At 38.0% G+C, this 23,902-nt stretch overlaps 1 protein-coding gene across 3 annotated transcripts in view; it reads left to right on the plus strand.

Annotated features, from left to right (window-relative positions):
• Positions 1-23,902, plus strand: part of CADM3 (cell adhesion molecule 3) — a 1,289,148-nt gene that overhangs the window by 428,757 nt on the left and 836,489 nt on the right. For all 3 annotated transcript variants that reach the window (XM_044059344.1, XM_044059345.1, XM_044059346.1), the window contains exon 5: positions 22,670-22,760. In XM_044059344.1, the coding sequence (XP_043915279.1) occupies positions 22,670-22,760 (91 nt within the window). The remainder of the gene's footprint in view (positions 1-22,669; positions 22,761-23,902) is intronic.

Consider the following 23,902-nt stretch of genomic DNA (forward strand, 5'->3'; position numbering starts at 1 on the left):
AAAATACATCTGGCCAGTGGTGGATAAATATTACTTTTGGGCCTTTTTCAAATCATTGGCCCCTTGCACACAAAACAAGAAACATACATGTGTTCTTTTCTTTGATACACCTTCCTGACTTTATTAAGTTATATTGCTTGTATAATACAACACACTTGTTAGAGCACATTTTAAATTTATTGTTTGAACATTTTTCCAGTAGGCTGTACTGCAGGCAATGAAACAAAATGCATGAACCAATAATGACAAAACTGCCCAATTCAGAACATTTCCATCATAAAAGTCTACTTCCACACCCACACTATAAATAGAATGACAGTAGTGTAAGCCATAGGCATCTTGCACAGCTTCTTGCACTTTTCAACTTCAGTTTTTTTTTTTTTTCGGGGGGGGGGAGGTCAAAAACTAGGGACACATTTTAAACATTGCTTGTATAATTTTGGAAAGTTACTTGATTAAAATGTTGTGCTACCACCATGCCACTGGCAAGACTTGAACCCAGGACCCTATGCACTACAGTCAGAGCAATATACTACTATACCAAATCAGCAGTTTCCTGAAAAACAGAAAGGCTGAAATATAATGGCTATCATTTAGTGAATTCAGTTCTCACTTCTCACTATAGCTCTCAACCTCTTAGCACAAAAAACCTGGACAAACAAAGCCAATAATGGGGGACTACAAATTCAGTTCTCACTTCTCACCATAGCTCTCAACTCTTAGAACAAAAAACCTGGACAAAGCTCATAAGTGGTGGTGGCTAGGGACTTACCAGGGACACATTTTAAACATTGTTTGTATAATTTTGGAAAGTTGCTAGAATAAAATGTTGTGTTACCACCACCATGCATTTTACTGGCAAGTCTTGAACCCAGGACCCTATGCACTACAGTCAGAGCAACATACCACTATGACAAATCAGCAGTTTCCTGAAAAGAAAGGAAGACTGAAACTTAATGGCTATCATTTAGTGAATTCAGTTCTCACTTCTCACCATAGCTCTCAACCTCTTAAAATAAAAAAAAAAAACCTGGACAAAGCCAATATGGGGGAATATAAATTCAGTTCTCACTTCTCACACACCATAGCTCTCAATTCTTAGCACAAAAAACCTGGACAAAAAACAAAGCCAGTAATAGGGGAATACAAATTCTGTTCTCTCTTCTCACCATAGATCTTCTCAACTCTTAGCACAACAAATCTGGACGAAGCTCAGAAATAGAGGTGGCTAGGGACTTTAGGCTCTTTTTACCCTGTACTAAAGGCACAGGGTTTAAGCCTGAAATACCTCTAGCCACCAGGTGTATTACATGGGGGCATTTTCCACACACACAGACACACACACACCCTCCAGCCTTCAAAAAGCAGTAAAAGTAATCTCCAGCATTGAGCCTGTAATTCAAAGCATGATGCCTGCCATTCGGTTTCAGATTCTGCACATAAAACAATTAAAATGCCTTCTACTTCGTAACGTTTCTGCACATAAAACTATTAAAATGCCTTCTGCCTCATAAAGTAACCAGTTTCTGCACATAAAACATTAAGCAATAAGTGTGTATTTGCCTTACTGAGCCAGTAACAATACACTTGTATTTGCCTTAACGAGCTGGTAATTCAAAATATGATGCCTGACATTCTATTAAGTTAAAATGTGTTGGCTTCTGCCTTTTATACTAAAAGTAATCTCAGTTTCAGACGGCCGTTCTGTTAAGTTAAAAAGTGATGCCTTCTGCCTCATAAAGTAAAAGAAATCTCAATTTAAATTTCTGCAGAATCTGCACATAAAACATTTAAAATGCCTTCTGCCTCCAGTCATAAACTAATCAGTTAAAACAATTAAACAATATACTTGTATTTGCCTTACCTAGCTGGGAGAAGAAAGATTGCTTGAATAAACACATGCACTTGGCATTCTGAGAAGCTGATGTCATTGCACACGCCCTGCACGTGATGATGTGTTCATCTTAAAAAAAAAAAAAAACCTAGGAAATTTGGAATTTAAAAGGGCCATGCAGGAATTCATGGCACCCCAACATTTTGCCCTCAAAACCGGTATTTACCAATACATTTGGTACGGTTGAGAGGTATAGACTGGTGTTATCTCCGCTTGAGTGACCATTTATCTAAATGATAGGAATAACAAACTTTACATGTTTTTCTTTAGGCACTTTAGTTCTGATTAAGATACTTGCTGTTCTGGGAAGGTGACTTTACCGTTAAACATTGGCTTAAGAAAACAAGAGTATTTACTGCAAGTAAAAATAGTTTTTTACTTGTAATACATAGTTGTTTTATTAAGCCTTTTTTCTTCTGCCTGGTATACTGGCCTGAGGATTTATCTGCCTGACCTATTATTTTGGGGTTTTAATCCCACCTTATATATCACACATACAAGTAAATGTACCAGGGGGAACACTGCAAGACTCTTTGATAATCTTCATCAGTGACAAACTGAACATTCACTTAAGCCTACAAGATTTGAAGCTTGGCTATCATAACAGAGAACAATAACTTATTTTCTAAACCCTACAACCCCCCCCCCCAATAGACCATGATCCTTGTCTTTACCTGAAGTACTATGTCTCAAGAGACAAAAAAGGTCAAAATGTGTCATTCCTGTGATATACAGTACAAAATAATACTATTTTATGACTGCAAAACAGTAAAAGAGTTTGGTTACTGAGGAAGGAACTGATGCATCTCTGACAAGTTCAAACAAAGAAGATAGTCAGCTGAATCAAACTTTATCTGGCTAAATAAAAAACATTTACCATATAGTAACCTTTCAGGAACCATAGCTTAGTCTATTAACCATTCACCTAGTCAATTTGAATTAAGTTTTGTAGTGAAGCAAAATTAGAGGGTAAAAGTTATTTAATCAGCATGCTGCCTTCACTCCTACTACTGTATTAAAAATCCCTTATAGAGGTTAATTACTAAACATCTTTATACATACTGCTCATTTGATTTTCAGCCTTTTCAAAAGGAAAGTATTTTGTTCCATGGCCGTCCATTTCCAAGTGACAGTTAAAATGTGTATTTTTACTTTGGTGAATAAAAGATAGCAGTTTAATGATACAATGCTAAATTAGGAGTGTGCCTTCTGGGAAAACTTCTCACAGTGTAAAATATATTAGAAATCCTATCATGTATTAGAATGTATTTGTCTTTAGTGAAGAAAGATTTATAAAACAAGCCCCTGAACATACATTTTCATATATTGCACCAGACAGGACTGCAGACCACTATAATTTAAATCAATGCAATACTTAAATACCTATTTTCACATTAAATAATATTTGCTACTTAACACATTGTTTATAATTCTGTAAATTCCCCTGTTACAAAGCCTGTGACTGCTACCCAGCTGCTAGCTATCCAGGTAAATACATACACGCTATCAAACCTACTAATAACTATGAAAACAAAGAAAAATCAAGAAATAAGCATACACGGAGACCAACTGAGTGTGAGTGTGAGTGTGTGTGTGTGTGTGTGTGTGTGTGTGTGTGTGTGTGTGTGTGTGTGTGTGTGTGTGTGTGTGTGCACGCGCGTGCGTGTGTGTGTGTGCATGCGCATGCGTGTGTGTGTGTGTGGCTCTGATAGAAATTTCTGTTGCTATGGTATACAGCATCCTGGTTTCAAGACATGCAAGGGATGATTATTTACATATCAGATGGTGTAATGGTAAATTGTTCTGACTATGGTGTACAGCCAGAGTCCTGGGTTCAAGTCTTGGCAAGGCTGATTAATTAGAAAATTCACCCCAGGGATCACTCCAGTGGCTGTACTCGATAGTGGCACTGGGAACTAAGGTTGGGTGGCACAATGCCAGGGGAATACTATGGGCTAGGCTTGTAAAGACTCCAGGGCCATTAGCCTAGTACACACCTATGAACCTATGTGTGTGTGTATATGCATATTATCAATTGTCAGTTCTAAATATTAAAAAAATATATAAAGAAAAACAACTGATCTGTTTTTCATCACCCCAGTATTTCTTTTCAAGGTTTACTTCTTTTTCTTATAATGCTTTTTTCCAACATTTGGGATGTGTCTGCTTATCAGATGCTGTAAAATAATTTGTTAAACTGAAACAGAAGTGCGGGCAAAGATAAGTGAGAACAAAAAAGTTATCATTCTGCACCACACATGTTTATAAACAACTTCTCTGTCAGATTCTTGAGCAGGCAATATTATTCCTACTTCCTTTTTCAGTTAGCTTTTAACAGTTCTTGAGGACAAAAAGAAATTACAACTGCTGTTTTTTAATTCAAATTGACATTAAGCAGAATGCCCAGCAAATCTGAAACCTTCTCTGTACTCTTAGCAGACATCCCATAAATCTAGGGAAAGCCAAAGAACAAGTAATACAACTTTGCTTCTTTGATGAGATATAAACAACATTTTCCCTTTTGAGGATTTACTGAATATGAAATCCAATTATAGATGTTGTAATACTTAATGTTGTTCCACTAAATATATCTGTATAATTAATGTAAGTATTATGGTTTTCCTGTTAAGATGTATATGTTCATTTAATTTGCAACAAAAATGAGGATTCTAGGGGATTTTAGTGAGGAGAGTATTGAAAGATCCAAAGTTGTAGACACAATGCTTTGTTTCACTCATAAAAATATGACTTCCATGCTGTCATTTGTACGTCCCATGTGAATCTATTTTAAGGAATACTAATGCAGCTACTTTTCTAGTAAAATGAAAATGCTTGCTGAACAATATAACTATGATATAATCCTTCTTAAAAATCACATCTAAGTTCACCTGATTATGCTTGTAATAATAAGCCAGATTTAGTAACAGAGTCCAGCATTGGATGGTCTGCTAACAGAGACAAAACTAAATAGTTACTGTTGGAGTTCTTTATCTTAGAAGGAAATCTTCAGCCATTGCTCGAATGGACAGAGGCAGAGGTGTAGAAGTACTGTTCCATGTAAGAAATTTGACTGCAGGTTAGCTATGGCAGCTGTATGGTATCACATATATATGTACGTGCATCTACTCCATGGCATTGCCTTTTGGAGTTGTCTGAATTCAAATCATAAAACTAAAATAATCTGCTGTGTTATTATCTAGCAGTAATGACCTCAATAATATCTGGGCTACTAAATGCCAATAAAGACACTTGCTTAATTCGAAAGCTGTTTCCAAATATAGCAGATTGTCTCCCTCTTCTCTGTAACTGACCATCAGCTGCCATCAGCTCTTCATGATGTTGGTGGGCCAGATGCACTTTAACCTCCACAGGACCCAACCCATGTCCAGGACTGGTGAGGAAATTTTATTTTATTTTATTTATTTATTTAACATTTGTGGACCAGGATAGAGACTATTTTCAGCAGAGGCTGGGGGAAAAATTATCCAGATGCATCTCTTTGGAATGTAGAAGGAAACCAGAGTACCTGGAAAAAACCCACGTGAATTCAGTGAGGACATGCAGACTCCCCACAGAAGGTAGCCCAGTTGAGAATCAAACCGAAGAATCTCTTATGAGCTGACACCTTTTACCAATCTAGCACTGCACCACAGAGATTGAGGATATTGTGATTTTGCTGCTTTATTATTGCCACTGCTGTCTCATACAGAGTTTTTGATGTTTTTTTTTTTGGACAGTGTCAGATTGCTGCTGGAGAGGGTGTACTAACACCTCCCATTCACTGGTGACCCTGCAAGTTCTACTCAAACAGTGAATCAATATGTGCATGTATGCTTCAAGGCCTACTCATCCCCCAACTAAGTGTCTCACTTCTCATGCAGCATGGAGTTCACCATCCTCATTTGCACTTATTGCAGTGACCTTAGGATGCTCCCCCTCCCCAGTGGCTGAGCTGATATGAACCATTCACTCCCATCCTGTCCCTCTGTGTAACCCTACAGTTCCCATGCTGATAGTTTCACATGGGCCATCTGGGACCCAGTAAGGGCTGTATCCCTCTCTGCCATGCAGTCTAGAGTATATAGCAGATTTTGTTTATAATGACGCTGATGTTCAATGATTGCTATAGGTGTTGTGCTTGTGACGTCTGGAATCATGCAGAAAAAAGTTATGCTCATTTCACAACTGAAGAAATTCAAAAGTAGCAACAATATTTTTATACTTCATAGAAATATGACTTTTTCCTACTTATATGTAAACACCCAAGACTGCTTTGAGAGCACTTATTGTGCATGTTTTAGCAAGCAATACAAATTATTATGTTTTAATTTGTCCTTTTTTGTCAATTTAACATTACCATGTCTGAGTCTAATATTTCTCTAAAGTGTTGATGGCATGCCCACTTAAACTACATTTGAACTAAAACTATGTTATATATATTAAGGCAGATGTCTACATAACATAAAGGAATAGCGACTTCATGTGGATGACTTGGCCTATCCCTCACTGTCTACTGTACTGTGTTTTTAACTAAACCAAGAACTTCCAATGCCATGTTTATTAAGAAAAACATAAATTAGATTCAGAAAGCATAGTAAATCAGAAGTTTTCATGTGTATGTACTCATAGAGGTATTGCCACCATTCATAAAGAATAAAATGTTATATCAAAAGGCTGAGCCCAAGAGATTAATATTAACTTCAATATTTCAATGGCTGCTAAATAAAATATCTTAAAACTAAATAAAGCAGTTTTAGTTGAGGTTTAGTTAACTCAAAGTTATAAAAAGAATCAATTTGCTATAATTGATTTACAGTGTTGTATCTTTTGGAATGATTATTTAGCACATTTCTTACCAACACCTCACTTTTATAGGGAGATAATCCCACTGCATGTGTTTTAGTGTCCAGTATAGCCACAACTATGCCATCAATGATCTGAAAAATTATTTGACAATGTAAGGGTGAAGTTAATAAGTAAACTATTTTGAAAATCATTCTTTGAATTTCTTTATTTCATACTGAGCATCGATTTTTGATATATAAGTTTGAAACACATATGTGATATCTGATAAAGTCTTGCTGCAGTTTAGATTTATTACCTTCCACTTGACATTGGAGTATGGATGTGAAAAAAAAAATATTTAAAACCTAATCACACCATACCCCAAGACATTTAGAATAGGATTGCTGTGGACTGCATCCATGTTGAGAAAACATTTAATATTTAGATGATTTAAAGAAATAGCAGTGTCTTCTTTTATAACTTAGTCATTCAGAGACAGTTCTAGATAGCAGAGAACAGTTCTTAAGGGTTCCATATTTATAAAGTCATTGGCGAGAATTTGGGGGAAGTCCAGTTTCAAATAAAAAAGATTAAATCAGTAACCTGAACAAAAATGCCAACATGGTTTCTGTGAAACTGTCACCATGTTTTAATAAAAAAAAAAAAAAAGATTAAACACTTTTATCTATGCAAGCAATACAGTTTCTTTAGAATCTAAAACTCTTATAAAGCAACTTCCTTAAATGTAAACACTAAATGGTCATGTGACTCCACAGCTTAAAATGTATCATGTGACCTGATATTCTAGAAATATATTGTGCATGCAATAGGTTCATATGCCATTTTGTAGAGTAAATTTCTAAGATTAGTAGTGCAACTAAAGTAAAAATGTGGAATTAGTCTAGTTATGAGTTGAGTTTTAATGATATGTTGCTATAAAAGCTTCAACAGTAGCTGTCATCATAGAATGCCATTCTGTTTGTAAAGAGTCTGACAAGAATGTTTTTCTAAATAGAAATCAGTGCCTGATATACCATTTCCACTTTGATAAATCCTGAAAGATCTTTTGTTTTCATGGTAATTGTATGAATGTCAGAAATCAGATGTCATTTCAAGAGGGAGCCAGTCTTCATGATCAATTAAATTAAAATCACTAGGATAGTTGTGTTCATGTCTCATCTTTTTTGGGCCTGTGTTATGGACTTTGTTTAGGATAAATAACTGTTGAGCTAAAGAAGTGTCTGAATTAAAGTAATATGCCAAATATTTGTAGAGTCATCAAATTTCTGAAATTGTTCTCAGTGCTCTTGAATGCTAATAACATTTATTTATTTGTTTGATGTTTCTTAACTGGGATAGCCCATCTGAGCAAAAGCCCTTTTTCAGTGGAAGCCTGGGGAGAAAAGCTCCAATGTACAAGTAAGGAAGAAAATTTACAAAATTGAAGATGAATACAATGAAAAAAATTACATTAAAAGAGTTAAGCAAATGCAGATAAAACTCAACAGTACAATATAGTGCTTCCCTATTAATTTGATGAAACTTTAACTTGTCGAACTATAAAAGATCGACAGCTAAAAATAGAAACTTCCAAACTGCACATGGCCAGCTAAGCAAATTTTTTCCCATGGAAAGAATTCGCTTGGCCGTTACACAAAACAAAAACCTTTCAACCTGAATTAAGTGGGAGGCTTCAACCCACACACTCATCCATGTGGGGGTGGCACCCCCCCCCCCTAACTAAATATACTAACTCCGAGATTGCTCCACATCAGGGAAAGGGCAACTTCCCATTAACAGCCAAGAAAATTCTTTCCCTGAGAAAAAATCTGCTTAGGTGGCCGTTCATGGTTTGGCTCTTTCAATCTTTAGCTGTCGGTCTTTTGTAGTGCAAGTATTGTCAAATTAATAGGTACCCCAATATAGTAAGAGGCATTATAGCATTGAAGAAAAAAAAGCAAAGAAACATATAATAAAACATTTGAATGAATTTACATAACACATTGGGTTATCTTCAGAAGGGAATTGTACAATACAGAACAGTTGTTAAGTGAGTTATGGTAGTAGGGAAGGGAGGAATAGGGAGGATAGTGATAGAGAAAGGGTGGGTTCATGTGGGATGATATTATCATCATGATATGCCTTAAGTAGCTATAGATTTTTTTCTTGCAGCCTGTATAAATTGTCATTGACTTTTATTTAATCTTTGAGTTATTAAATCTTATTTTAAAGCATCCAGTATATCAGAGGAGACTATAATTTCATAGACTGGTGTGTGGGCTGAGTGGTGGTAACTTTTGCCTAGTCCATATCTCACTGGACTGAATGTGAGTTTAACTACAGTCCTCCTCTATAATTTGTGAAACTAGTCAAGCAAGAACATTTCCATTTCAGTCTGTGCTATGTGTGCATGCTTTTAAGATATCAGGAAAATGGCAGTTGGATTTTTTTTCAGTCTGAGAATCCATTCCTTCATTTATAAACTGCATACTAATTGAAACTGAGAGTTTGGCAATTTTGTAAAAGAAGACTTTTTTTAGTGTGTGTTCTTTGTTTTAAAAGGGTTGGAGAATTGGCCTGGCTATAATTTGATTAGATTATCTCTAAACCATCGAAGTCTATAGAAATCAGATTGTTCATTGATGGTTCAGCTTTTGAATAAGGACCCAGCTTTCTTTTGATGCAGAGGAAAATGGCAATGCAGTATCTACAAAAATGCTTTGCCCAGGCTGTTGTTTGATAGTGTTGTGTTCACTCTTTGGCTCCATGTTTTCAGCACGTAATGAAACATCAAGGGTCCATCAAATTAAGAAGAGAGATTTTGTAAGTGTTTTCCTGCAACATATTTTAGCAAAACACTTATTGTAATGTCTTTAAAAGGCCTCTTCTGTGTATTGCTTGATTGCAGGAATCATCAGACCATGTTAGAAAAATATCAGTGTAAGTGAAATTTTCACTGTATTGTAAAGAGGCTTTAGGAGATTTTTCCATCAACAAAAAAAAAAACACAAAAAGCTAAGATTAGCACTGGGATCTAATCACTATTTTGTTGTGAATATTTATAACCAATGTAGGGCTCTTAGTCATATTAATTTAATAATTTCCATATCTGAGTCTTCTTTCATGTCCTTGAAGAAAATATCTGCCTATTTTCAAAATAAGATTGGAAGTGTAGTAAAAGTGGAAAGGGTAGCACAATAAATTATGCACTGCAGAGATAATTTCATAAGCTCGACAGTGTTAAGTCTGAATGGTCATAAAACAACATTGATTTTCTGATGTGCATAGCCTTGCAGAGCTCCAGATCATATACTTTATTCTCAGCCCAATAATCTCAATTCCGACTGAAACTTTACAAGCTTAGTAGGTATATTAGGGTCTATGTCAAATAAATGAACACTTGAAATGTCGACTGTCATATGGTTGAGTCAATATGATCGAAATTTCAAGGGTTCGAAGGTTGACTTTAATGGCGCCGTACAGTGCTAAATGGGAGAATTTCCATTTTCTGCACTGAAGTGTGGTCTTTTAGTTGGTATATTTAAGTAGGTGGGGTGTGGAGGGTGCAGGGGTGCTTGCCTCCTGCTCACACTGTTAAGGTATGTTTTTCTTTTCTTTTTTTTTATTATATATTCGGACTTTCAAATATCGACCATATGGTCTCGAACATATGGTATTCGACATTTTAAAAGTTTGAATATATTATTTAAAGCTTTATTTTATTTGTTATGCATGAATTCCATGCCAATGTATTAAATAATTTTGGTGGAAATTTCCTGTCCTTATTTCTATGCACTCTGTTAAGTAGAATGTGTAATACTGGTCTCCAAGGTATGCCTCCTCAATATGAAACAGTAATGCAAGAAAACCCAAAACACAGCACAACAGCACAGAATAAAAAATAAATCCAGTAGCTGGCAGGAACAGTAAAAATTAAAACTTAAATGTGAAAAAATACAAAAAGTTTAACAGATACATTAGCACTTTCACGGCACCACAAAGTCGCTTCATCAGACAATTCAAAAAAGCAGCAATTTCACTAACGTACCTTGCAGCAACCTATCACGAAGTACATCAACAAAATACAATTAATGCTTTAAAGCAACAAGGCAGGAAAATCCTTTTAAAAACGTAAAAAACATAAAAATGTCTATGAACAATATACAGGCAAGAACCAGCAACTAAACTAAACTAAAATCAAAACATACCTGTCCATGATACATTCTGCATTAATATTAAAAACTAACTCAAGACATATATATAAAAAAGAAAAAAACAATCATTACTAAATCAATAACTAATCTAGGTACTAAAGGATCTTTTACACATTGCAGAAATAAACTATGTGGACACATACATGAGGACTTGAACAACTATTATGGAAAACTCAGTGCCTCAAGCGTCTAGCCTTAAGTAAAGGTTTGAGGGGCACATTGTCATTCAGATCCATGGCCTGATGTGCACCTAACCTAAGAATCCACTCTATTTCTACCACCTCAATGCGATTCAACCAATCCCCCCCATGTATATGTGGAAGCACCACATGTAAAACTTGAAATAGAAAGGAATGTGCTGAATCTGTTTATAATACATGTTTTGCTAGGGCACTATAATCGTGCCCTTTGTGAATGCAGTACAAATGGTCCCTAATTCTCTCCTTGAGATGTCTATTGGTTTTCCCCACATAGAACTGAAAGCAGCATTGGCAGTGGGCTAAATAGACAACATGCCTGGAGTTACAATTAGCATTTTTCTTAATACTCCATAAGTGACCCATCACAGGATGTCTAAAAAATATAGATTCATCAATATATTGGCAATAGTTACAACTCTTGCACTTGGATGTAGCATCAATGATGGAAGGAAGGGGGACTCTAACTTTGGGATAACACAGCCATTGCTTTAAATTCCTCTTGTTCCTATAAACAAATCTAGGACCGTCCCTCAGGAGATCCGAAAACCTATTATCTACCATCAAGATGTGCCAGTTGACCCTAATAATTCCTTTAACATCCAACACCCCTTGTATATATGTTAACACAATGGGAGGACACTCGCTCATAAAACGTGGTGATGCTGAAGTAGAACTCTTCTCAGAGAAGTACGTCCTGGCTCCTCCTTCTCTTTCACTAAGGACTTTGAGACATGCTTCCTCAACTTCTATGTCACCTTAACCCCTAGAAATAAACTCACTTTTCAACCCCGATAAACTGTTGTCTAATACTCTTCCTTGACTGGACAATCTAGATACTTCAAGGGCTTGTCCAGTAACGATGTTATTAAAAACATAGTTTGGATGCATGCTGTGTCTATGTAAATAGGAAGGTCTATAACAGTCCTTCCTATGCATACTAGTGCATATGCCCTCAGATTCTTTTCTGATATCAACATCAAGGAAATCAATCAATTCCTGTGAACAGGACAGAGTGAATTTAAGAAACAAGCTACTGTCATTCAAAAAGCCTACAAAATCATCAAGTTGTTCCCTGCCCCCCTTCCAGGCAATAAACATATCATCGACAAAATGTCGATAGATAACTATATTGTCTACCCATTTCTCCAGGATATGCAGGTGTTCCCATTCAAACATCACCAAGTTGGTGTAGGGATTAGCACAACTTGTGCCCATGGCTATGCCTGATTTCTGCCAGTAGCAATTGCCCTGAAAAAAAAAGATGATGTGCTCCAATACCATCTCTAATAGTAAGCACAACAAATCAGTATGTTCACTGGTAAACAGGCCACTTCTGAGCAAAGCTGTTTTGACCATGCTAATTCCCTCATCATTAGGGATGCACATAAATAATGACACCACATCCAGTGTGACAAGGAAGTCAATACTAGCTACATGAACTTCCCTGAATGTTTTATACAAATCCCTCAGGAAATGCTCTGTATCTTTGAGGATCACCTCACTCAATACAAATACCTTCTTAAGTTGTTTATCTAGAAATATAGATATGGCCTGTGTTAGCCACCCACTGCCCACTACAGTTGGTCTAAACACTGGTTGGAGAGGGTTCATATGTATCTTAGGTAACCCATGCACCTGTGGTATCACAGGACACTCAGTAAGGAAATAATCCAATTTCACAGGAATCAATTGATTTCCTTGATGTTAATATCATAAAAGAATCTGAGGGCATATGCACTAGTTTGCATAGGAAATGCCTTCTCTAGATCTTTGACATTCCCAGCCTGAGAAGGCATTAGCATCTTCAGTCTGCTGCTACTGTGTCATTACATCATTTTGTAACCATAATAACCATATTCAGCAGAGCCCCAGAGTTCTAAACTTTAGTGGCATGTTTCACTTGCTTAGACATGATTTCAGTCAAATACATAGTAGTGAAATTATTACTTTTGTAAGTATTCACAATCCTAAAAAAAATCCATTAGGGAAATCTTGCAACCTGGCCATGGCTTAGTTTGTGGTGTCATTCTAAGGGGGTTCAGTATTTGTCAGCATGGAAGGAGATGATCACGCTGCTTTGCCAGGGATGAGCTGCACATCTCCCATCTAGGTTTTTGAATATTAGCTAAAACATTGTCTTCCCCATAGCCTTTTTCTGACATAGCAAATCAAAAACCAAGAAAATCTAAAGATATTACTGTGCAATGCTAGGAGTCTAAACAAAAAACTCCACTCGGTAGAAGCTCTCTTTATCCTAGAGAAAGCTGCTAGCTGTGCGGTCACTGAGACATACTGAGAGATGGTTTAAAGCCATGGACAGCACACCAAGGTTATAATGCCTTCCACACATTCAGGCCAGCTACTTCACAGGCAGGGACTAAAGGTGGAGGTGTCTCTATTTACATCAAAAATAACTATACTTCAAGGCTGGTCAAACAGGACAATGCACTTGAGCTGATCCATGTTCATCTCTCCATAGATAAAATCCAGTACCACTTCCTTGCAAGTTATAGGTCCCTGTCTATGACCCAGAAAGCCCATACTATGTATTTAAACTTTAGAAACACTAACCATCTAACCCAGTACCATATTAATGGGTGGCAAATACCCCACTATTAACGGGGAATCCTGTATGACACCAAACATAGATACACAGAGATTCCTTGATTTTTAAAACACAAACTCCCTGGATGAGATAGTCAATACACCAACCAGGGGTGCAGCCATACTGGATCTGGTCCTCAGTAATATGGGAGAGTGCTGCACACCCCCTAATGTACTGCCTTCCCTGGTAAGATCATACCTTAGAATGGTCTGCTTTGAAGTAAAAATAAAACCTGGACCCCCAGCTAAACCTGCAATATTCAGGAACTATTCTAAGGCTAACCTACTGCTATTAAGTGAAAACCTGCCAAAATGTCAAGCCCCCATAAACCCCGAGAACACTGCTGCCTATGCAGAACTGTTCACAGAAACCCTGTACAAGCATGTTAATAGCTGCATAGAGGCAGCTGTACCCACCAGGAAGAAGTATAAATCTAACTAAAAAAACAGGCAACCCTGGTGGAATCATAAAATCAATAGTCTATATAACAGGAGGAAGGAAATCATGGCAAAAATTAGGAGGTGCAGCACCCAGCAGGATAAAAGCACTCTCATCAAACTAAATAAACAACTCAGAGGACAAACCAAGTCTACCAAACCCAAATTTGAGGTAAGTTTGGCCTCCCAGGCCAAGGACAACCACAAAGCATTCTTTAGATATGTTTGCAACCTCGAAGGCAATATACAGTTGTGTGCAGAGATCATTGCAAATGGAGCCACCTATACTGAGCCAGAAGATATAGCAAACCTCCTGGCTGATAAACTCAGCTCCAGCTTTACCCCTCTCTCCCCCTCAATCTTCCCTCAGGAAATATCTTAAAAATTATAACTCCCCCTACTATCACTAGGGAACAGGTCCTTAATGCTCTCTCTATGACCAAGAACACTGCATCAATGGGCCCAGACAATATCCCAGGATGCCTTACAAATAGCATGAAACATGACCTATCAGGACCTCTGGAATTACTATTTAACTATAGCCTCCAAACAGGCTTTGTGCCTCATGAATGGAGAAAGGCAACAGTCATGCCAATGCACAAAGATGGGCTGTCTACCTTGGAAACTACAGATCCATAATTCTCACTAATCTTATATGTAAAGCCGTGACATAATTATCATGGAGATGATCAACAGAGATATAGCAAACCTCCAGACACTGCACCCAACCCAGTTTGGTTTTGTCAAGGGCAGATCATACCTATTCAATCTGCTGGACTTTTTTTGAGAAGGTCACCAAAACAATGGATGAAGGCAAACTCATTCACACTACCTACATTGACCTGGCCAAGGCATTTGACACAATTCCCCACTCGGGCATTGTTGACAAACTCAAGAGGTTAGGCACAAGCCCATATGTCACCCGGTGGATTGCCTGGCTCACAGACAGGACCCAGGAAGTTAGAATTGGGGAGTCCACCTCTATAAAGAGGCCAGTCACAAGTGGAGTCCCTCAGGGATCAGTCCTTAGACCGCTCCTTTTTTAGCATTTACTTCTCATAAGTAAAGGCCAATGTCAGTGGTCTCTGGCTGACTAAATTTGCAGATGATTGCAAATTAGGAGCTGTCATTAAATCTCAAACTGACATAAATGTCCTCCAGGAGGGGCTGCCACAGAAAAAACAACTGGTAAAAGAGCCATGGACTAAAGCTAAATGCTAAGAAAGGCATAATAGTATCTTTTGGGAAGTCATGTATCCCTGGTGACTATCATATTGACAACACACCCCTTAGAGTTGACCCAGTAGTCAGGGACTTAGGGACACATGTAAACAGTAATCTAGTCTTTGGCCATCACCTGTCTACTGTGGTGATCTAAGTCCAAGGAAGTCATTGTTCCACTGTATTCGGCATTCATCAGACCTATCATAGAGTACAATGCCCCGTTTGGTATGTACCTAAGCAGGCATATCCAACAGCTGGAATGTTCACAGAGGTCTCTCACTAAAACAACACAGGGCATAAGTAAAATGCCCTATGCAGACTGCCTCAAGGCCCTATCCCTGTATTCTGTCTCCTACAGGCTTTTGAGGTGAGAGCTATGCCTGGCATACAGGCATTGTCAGATTCCACTCTGATGGACCTCCTGCATATCCACAAAACAAACAGCACCAGAATTACCCATTCTAAAGACTTAAACCTTTCCTGTGATATAAATAAGACCTGATGGAAAGATAGGTATGTATCTCAGAGACTACCCCATGTAGGAAACAGGCTCCCCATCCATGTGAAGCAGAGTTCCTCCCTAACCAATTCAAGTTCAACTTGGACAAGTGGATGCGAAACCAGAAATTCACCCCTGGTTGGCACCTATATCTCTAATGGACAAAGGTAACATATAAATGGTTAATCTCCCAGACCCATGCTTACACTTATCAAGGGTATCAGAGATTTGGGTTGCATGGCTAGGCTTAAAAAGACTCTTTTGGCCATTAGCCTAGTAAACACCTATGAACCTATAAAGTCAACCCTAACCCCTTTCCAAATACATCATCACTCGAAACTGCAATACAATTTAACTCTTATTTCATAGATAGTATAGCCTCTCTAACCAAAGATTCTCCAACATCTAATTATAACCCTGGCCAGCAGCAACTACTCACCGCATCCTCTTTAACTGTCAAACCTGTAGCCACGTTCTGTATAACTACTCAAACCATGCTCTACTTCAGATGATAATCTGCCAAGTGAGTACTTTAAAATAACAACTAATAGCACTGACTACCCTGTCTCAGTCCTTATAAATAGGTCAATCCAGGAATCCCACATTTCCTCTCTCTGTGGAAAAAGTCAAACATTCGCCCTTTGCACAAAGGAGGAAATTCATCAGATATTACTAATTTTAGACCTATAGCAATCTTATCCCTCTCTCTAAAATACTTGAAAAAATTATTAAAAAACAATTGCTAAACTGTCTCTTGCAGGAAGAACTCCTGTTTCCCACACAGCATGACTCACATCCTTACCATAGTACTAGCAGTGCACTTTTAAGTAATATGGATACTGTCAGTAAACCCGGAGATAATGGCAAACAAATCTTCTCTTTATTTCTAGACTTATCTAAAGCCTTTGACACAGTTTGTCACAGCAAACTTCTACTTCAAATGTCATTAGTCTTTCTCGCCCCATCGTTCTATGGTTCAAAAGATACCAGTCCAATAGGTTTCATTCAGTAAAATGATACTCCACCCTCTCTTCATACCTGTCAGTCACCACTGGTGTACCACACAAATCTGTCCTTGGTCCCCTCCTCTTTAACATTCTCATCAACACCCTCAACTCATTAATACAATAGGCCTCCATATTACAGTATGCAGATGACTCCACACTCATTTGCACATCTGACAACTTGGCAGACCTCCAAAACATTTCTCAGGAAGCTTGAGAAGCAACTGAAATGAAGTCTTGCATGTCCAACCCTAAAAAAAAAAAAAAGAACTACTACTTTTTCCCCTAAATCTCTGATGAAAAAACAACATTTAAAGTCCTCTCTTTTGATAATACAACTATTGAAGTCACTTCTCAAAGCAAATTATTATGGAACAAAGTGGATGATAATCTTAAATTTGAGCTACATGTATAAAATTGTATAAGAAAAACTCATCATAAAACTAGGGATGCTTTACAGAGCCAAAACATTCTCACTGATGCAACTAAAACTAGATTAGATTTTTATTTAGGGTTTTAATGAAGGTCTTACATTTTACTTGTAACAAAAATATTTAGGGGATCTATAATATATTATTTTTATTCATGGATTGGTTTATTTTAATGATTTTTTGTTGGTATACTTTTAAACAATTTAATTTGTTAATTGTATTCATTGTTACTGATTGATTAATCAATTATGATATAAGAAAGTTTCTAATACTTATGAGTGTGTGTTTAATTGTTTACTGATTCTTTCTGATGAAATCCTGCTTCATATTCGTTCAGGACAAAAAGCACACTGAATTGGATTGATATTGTGAATAAACTCCTCATTTTTAATTGCTCAATCTGAGCTACAGACTTCCTTTCTGGAGCTGGGGCTTAAGTGTTCTTTTGGTGGACTGCAAGTTTTTTCATATGATTGTTTGCCTTTGTTTCTTCTGCCATGGTTCTTCATATCAAGAATATAACCCATGAAGAGAAGCTGATTAATGAGACTAAATAGTGGTTCCGACCCTTGAAGAGACGCTGATTAATCAGACTAAGTAGCAGTTCTGACCCATGAAGAGACTCTAATTAATGAGACTAAGTAGTGGTTCCGACCCATGAAGAGACTCTGATTAATAAGACTAAGTAGTGGTTCTGACCTATGAAGAGACTCTGATTAATGAGACTAGGTAATGATTCTGACCCATGAAGAGACGCTGATTAATGAGACTAAGTAGTGGTTCCGACCCATGAAGGGACTCTAATTAATGAGACTAGGTAGCGGTTCTGACCCATGAAGAGAGGCTGATTAATGAGACTAAGTAGTTGTTCCGACCCATGAAGGGACTCTTTTAATGAGACTAAGTAGTGGTTCGACCAGTGAAGAGACTCTAATTAATGATTCTTGCAGTAAGGATTAGGTAGCCCAGAATATTATCAAGAACCTATGATGTTGTGTTCTTAGCTTTTGACAGAACCAAGATGATTTGTTCAGTAGTAATATTAGGTGGCAGATGGGTCTGAGGAACTGAGAACAAAGGTCTAAATTTGCTTGGTGTAAAGTTGGCAATTACCTAAATTCCATTGATCAGAAAGTAGTATAAGTTCCAAGCACTGCTGGGTGTTGCTTCTTACCTTACTGACATGGTTAGAAAATGATTCATAATTACTCTTGGTAGAATAAAAAGCTATTCAACTTTAATAATCCTCACGATGTACTTAAGCTCTTTGTTAGCCTCCTTCATTTTTCTATCTATAATGTGAAATGGTATTTGCATTGAGTATTTAGAATTTATAAACTCAAATGCTATGGAACAACTTGTTACCACTACCACAAGAGGGGAAAACATACTGGACCTGGTCATCACCAACATGGGGACACTATGCTCCAGACCAGAAGTGTATCCCTCACTGGTAAGATCAGACCATAAACTAATCTCACTGGATATTCACATCCCGACCCCACCCCCTGCCCAGAAAACCACAGTGAAAAACTTCTCTAAAGCAAATTTCACACGCCTCAAAACCGAGGCGAAATCCTTCAAAGCCCCGGCCTGTGGAAAATCTGGCCCAGACCGCAGAATCCTTTATAAACGCATTCTATGAACACCTTCAGGAATGCATGGATCATGCAATCCCAAATAAAACCAAGACCCAATCCTCCAAAGGCAGGCGTCCTGTCTGGTGGACCCCAGCCATAAACAAACTATACAATAGAAGGAGGAAGCTACTACATGATAGAGCTAAATCCCCAAAAGGGAAGGCATCTCTGATCAGTATTAGCAAAAAACTACGGGCACTCATAAAATCGTCTAAGGCCGGCTTCGAGAGAAAAATTGCACAGGACACTAAGGATAATCACAAGGCTTTCTTTAGTTATGTTAGGAACCTGGGTGGGAATTCCCAGATATGCTCAGAATTAGTCCAAAATGACAAAAATACACCGAGCCCACAGACATTGCCAACATCCTAGCTGACAGGTTCAGTGCAAACTTCTCCCCCCCTCCCCACCAAAAGGGCAAATATCTATCCCAACAGAGTGCTGCCCCCCTGACATCTCAGATGCTCAGGTAAGAGCCACCCTTTCCAAAGCAAAAAACACAGCATCAATGGGACCAGATGGTGTCCCGGGCTGCGTCCTACATGAACTCCAAGAAGAGCTAAACCCAAACATAAAACTACTGTTCAATCTTAGCCTTACTACAGGATATGTACCCAAAGAGTGGCGTACAGCAACAGTGGTCCCTCTCCACAAAGGTGGTACCTCAACGGATCCTGGAAACTATCGCCCCATAAGCCTGACTAGCTTGGTCTGCAAAGCTATGGAAAGGATCATCATGGACCTCATAAATAAAGATATTGGGGACCTACAGACACTGGATCCTACCCAGTTTGGCTTTAAGGGCAGATCCTGCCTCTTAAACGTGGTTGATTTCTTTGAAACAGTCACCAAGGCCATTGACGAGGGGAAGGTGGTCCACACAGCCTACTTGGACCTCACAAAAGCCTTCGATACAATACCCCACTCGGGCATTATAGATAAGCTCACTAGCTTAAATATAAACCCCTATGTCACTAGATGGGTTGCAAACTGGCTCAAGGACAGAACCCACATGGTTAGAATTGCTGGAGCCATGTCAGACTCCAAACCAGTTACAAGTGGCGTCCCACAAGGCTCAGTCCTGGGACCTCTCTTGTTCGGTATATATTTCTCGGCGGTACAGGCCAACACGAAAGGACTGTGGCTGACCAAGTTTGCAGATGACTGCAAACTGGGCGCCATAATCAACTCTCCAGCCGACACAAGCATCCTCCAAAAGGGCCTCATAGAAACAGACAACTGGTGCCAGAGCCATGGCCTCAAGCTAAACGCCAAAAGTGTATAGTCATCCCTTTGGCAAAACAAAGTGCCCACAAATTACCACATAGGTGGTAATCCATTAAGTACAGAAGAAGTCATTAGGGACCTGGGGACCCAAGTTGATAGCAATCTCTCATTTGACAACCACGTGGCCAAAGTGGTTAGAAAAACATTTTATATAGCCCACCTAATCATGAAGGGATTCACATCTAGATCAGGAGGTCATCGCCTCTTTACTCATCCCTCATCAGGCCCATAATTGAGTATAATGCCCTTTTGGGATGTTCCTTACCAGACACCTGCAGCAACTGGAAAGACCCCAAAAGTACCTCACCAAGAGGATCAAAGGGCTCAAACAGATGCCATATGCTGCCCGGTTAAAGAAACTCCAGCTCTACTCAGTGGCATACCGCCTGCTCAGAGGCGATCTGTGCCTGACGTATAAAGCCATGTCCAACCCAGAATTAATGGACATGCTGCACCTCAGAAAATCCAAATCCCATCGAGCTACGCTCGAGACTTGAACCTCAGCACTGAAATAAATAGGACATGCTGGAGGGACAGATTCATAACCCAGAGGCTCCCTTCACTCTGGAATAAAATCCCAGTCCAGGTTAGGCAGAGTCCCACATTGACTCTCTTCAAGAGGAATCTTGATGAGTGGATGGGAGATCGTAGGTTTATCCCGGCTCTCACTTCTGTGTCACTGTTAGACAGAGGCACAGTATACTAACCTCAAAAAAAGGCATAGCAAAATTAATTTAAAATGGGTGGCGAAAGCCAAACACACTCTGGCTAGGCTTATAAATGCCCTAGGGCAGATAGACTAGTATGAACCTATGAACCTATGAACCTATAAAGAGTCATCATCATCTTCATCATCATCATTATTATTGTTGTGGTTATCATTATTATTCAGTTTACTGATATGCGTTACTCTATCATTCCACTAAAAGGATTTGTTCTTAAATTTCCCCGTATATTTAGAACACGTTGTGACTAACTTGTTAAAGCTATTTATATGAATAAAGAAAGCTGAGGCATAGGACTCCCTATTAGCAACTGGCTTTGACAGTAAAGGACTCAGATGCTGATCTGTGCCTACCGTTATATTAAAGGAATACTTGGTTTTGCTAAGCAGCAATTTATTTCTTTGTCCTTGATTTTGTTCAGCCACTGAATCAGAATAATTATGTTGTCGTACTGGATAGAGGACTTTTATCTCAGTAAAATCATATATTTGCACAAATTGGCTATGGTATTATGAAATGGTACTCCTCAGTCGTCTGATTATATGCACTTGTGCTTCTAAATTTCTCCATTTAAATGATTATTCTACTGTCCATGTAGCATCAGATATACATACATACGTCTTTTGTATATTTAATATATATTTATATGCATATACACATTTACAAACACATCAGTGTTTTTACACAACTGTAGTTAATACATATATATGCCCATCTGCATTCATACAGTCCCTGGCTTTCATATGCTTCAGTTTTCCTGGAGTTTATCAATATGCAGCTATTTTTTTTCTTTTTTGCTTGAGGATGGCTGTTTAATTGTGTCTTTGCTCAAGTAATTTTTATTCAGAGCATATTGTAGCAGTACTTGTGGGGTCAAAGCATATATTTTATTTTATATTTGTTTACTGGGAAACTCCGACTTGGAATGAGCCAATTTTCAGTGGAGGCCTGGGGAGAAATGCTCCAGACGCATGTCTTTGTACCATGGAAGAAAAGTGGAGCACCTGGAGAAAACCCAAATGAATCCAGGGAGGACATGCAAACTCTGCACAGAAGGCACCTCGGCCAAGAATTGAACCGGGGACGCTCTTGCTGTGAGGTGACAATGTTAACCACTGCACCACTACACCATCCATATAGTTTTTCTTTAGTCTGAAATTGTCAGATTACAGCATTCAGAGAAAGAGCACAACATTTTTCGGTATGATTACTCATTCTGTATGTTTGTATAACATCTTAGTGAAAGAACATAATGACGGCTTTATGAGATGAAGCCATCCTACATATGGGGTAGAGGGAGCGTGCATCCCTGCAAAATGTTTGTGTTAGTTATGCACGTCATTCTGCTTGAAACCCACTAACAGACAAGTACATGTGTTTGATTATTTAGGTGCTTGCATTGGTGAATTTCATTCTATAATTCCTAAGGAAGTATATTTAGAGCATTTATGTTTTTATAACATACAGTATATCTCTATAATACATGCATCATCTATGTGCAGATCTTGTGCATACTCCTATATTAATATCATCACGATGTATCTTTCAAATAGCTGTATCCAAATGCCTACTTACTGCAGTTGTGCTTTAATGATTGACAGTACTGCAACCTAAGCCTAGAGTTTAGCCTGCTTAGTAATGAATTAACACAAGTTGTCACAGGGCCACCTGCTGTTCATTCTTTTCTCTTTATCTCTTTCTTCTTCTCTCCTTTCTTTTCTCAGACCCCCCACAGGCAGTAATCCGGGCATCTGCTGAATTTCCTAAGGAAGGTATGAAACTGCACCTCAACTGCATTGGACAGGGAAAACCAGAGTAAGTAACTCATTAGTATTTCTTGTTCTTTAATTCCCAAACTACAGATCATTTTCAAGAAAGGCGTGCCTTTATTGCTTACTATTTTGACTGTTTTGCTTCTTCCTATAAAAGACTATAATTCCAAAATGGCTAGACATAGGCTCATGAAGTCTGCAATAAATTATACTAAGACAATAATGTTTTCTTATTACATATCCTTGATCTATGCTTTTCAAGTACAGAAGAGCAGCTGTTTTTTGAATTTTAACAGAAACATTAGTTTTACTGTTTTATTCTTGTTTGTTTGTGTCTTTTGGCTTTTCCCAGTTAGGGGTCGCCACAGCAGAACTCAGGTCCGCTAATGATTGGTAGTTGATTTTTACATGCCGAGTTACCAGCCCTGACGCACAACCTTCAACGAAGGTACACTCATTCACACCTGTCTCCATGCAGAAGACGCTCTAGCTGAGAATCGAACTGGACAGTGTTTTACTGTGAGGCGACAACGCTACCACAGCACTAATCTCATTAATGCTTAAATTGTTAAAAAGAATGACAGTACTGACTTTATAATGAAGTTATATGCAATATTCATTTTGTTTAGTTCCTTGAGACAGAGAGACGGCTTTGCATTGTGAAAAAGTATATAAAGTAGTCAGTTATAGTAGCAGGCAACACAGAAGGGTCAAAATGCAAACCATATGCAGTTTAACATATGCATACGTTCATATAATGCAGTATTATAGAACTCTGTATCACTAAGCTGCAGGTAGAAACTTGATAGTCAAGTACAAATAGATTTTTAGTAAATAGCAATATTTACCCATCACATGATTCAAATATATTGTGGTATACACAGGGCAATCATTCTTTTCTATTGTTCTTTAAAGCCATTGCAGGTGCATTGTCTTTGCTTTCCTGTATCTTTGAACCTTCCATAAAACCTCGGTATGTGAGCTGCTACTTATCAGAAACCATTGTGATTTTTTCATGTTATAAACTTGTATGTGTGTTTTAAATCTGTAGTTATTATGTTAATCTGCTTTACAACAATGTGACATGTGATGCAACTGTTTGTAAACTGAGTTCACCTAGAATGCTTGTTCCCCTTAAAGACATTTATGTAATTTGGCTTTTCTCTTCTGTTCTATTATGTAAAT

The sequence above is a fragment of the Protopterus annectens genome, chromosome 17.part0, assembly GCF_019279795.1.
Source record: "Protopterus annectens isolate FY-2018-M chromosome 17.part0, PAN1.0, whole genome shotgun sequence".
NCBI classification, from domain to species: domain Eukaryota; kingdom Metazoa; phylum Chordata; order Ceratodontiformes; family Protopteridae; genus Protopterus; species Protopterus annectens.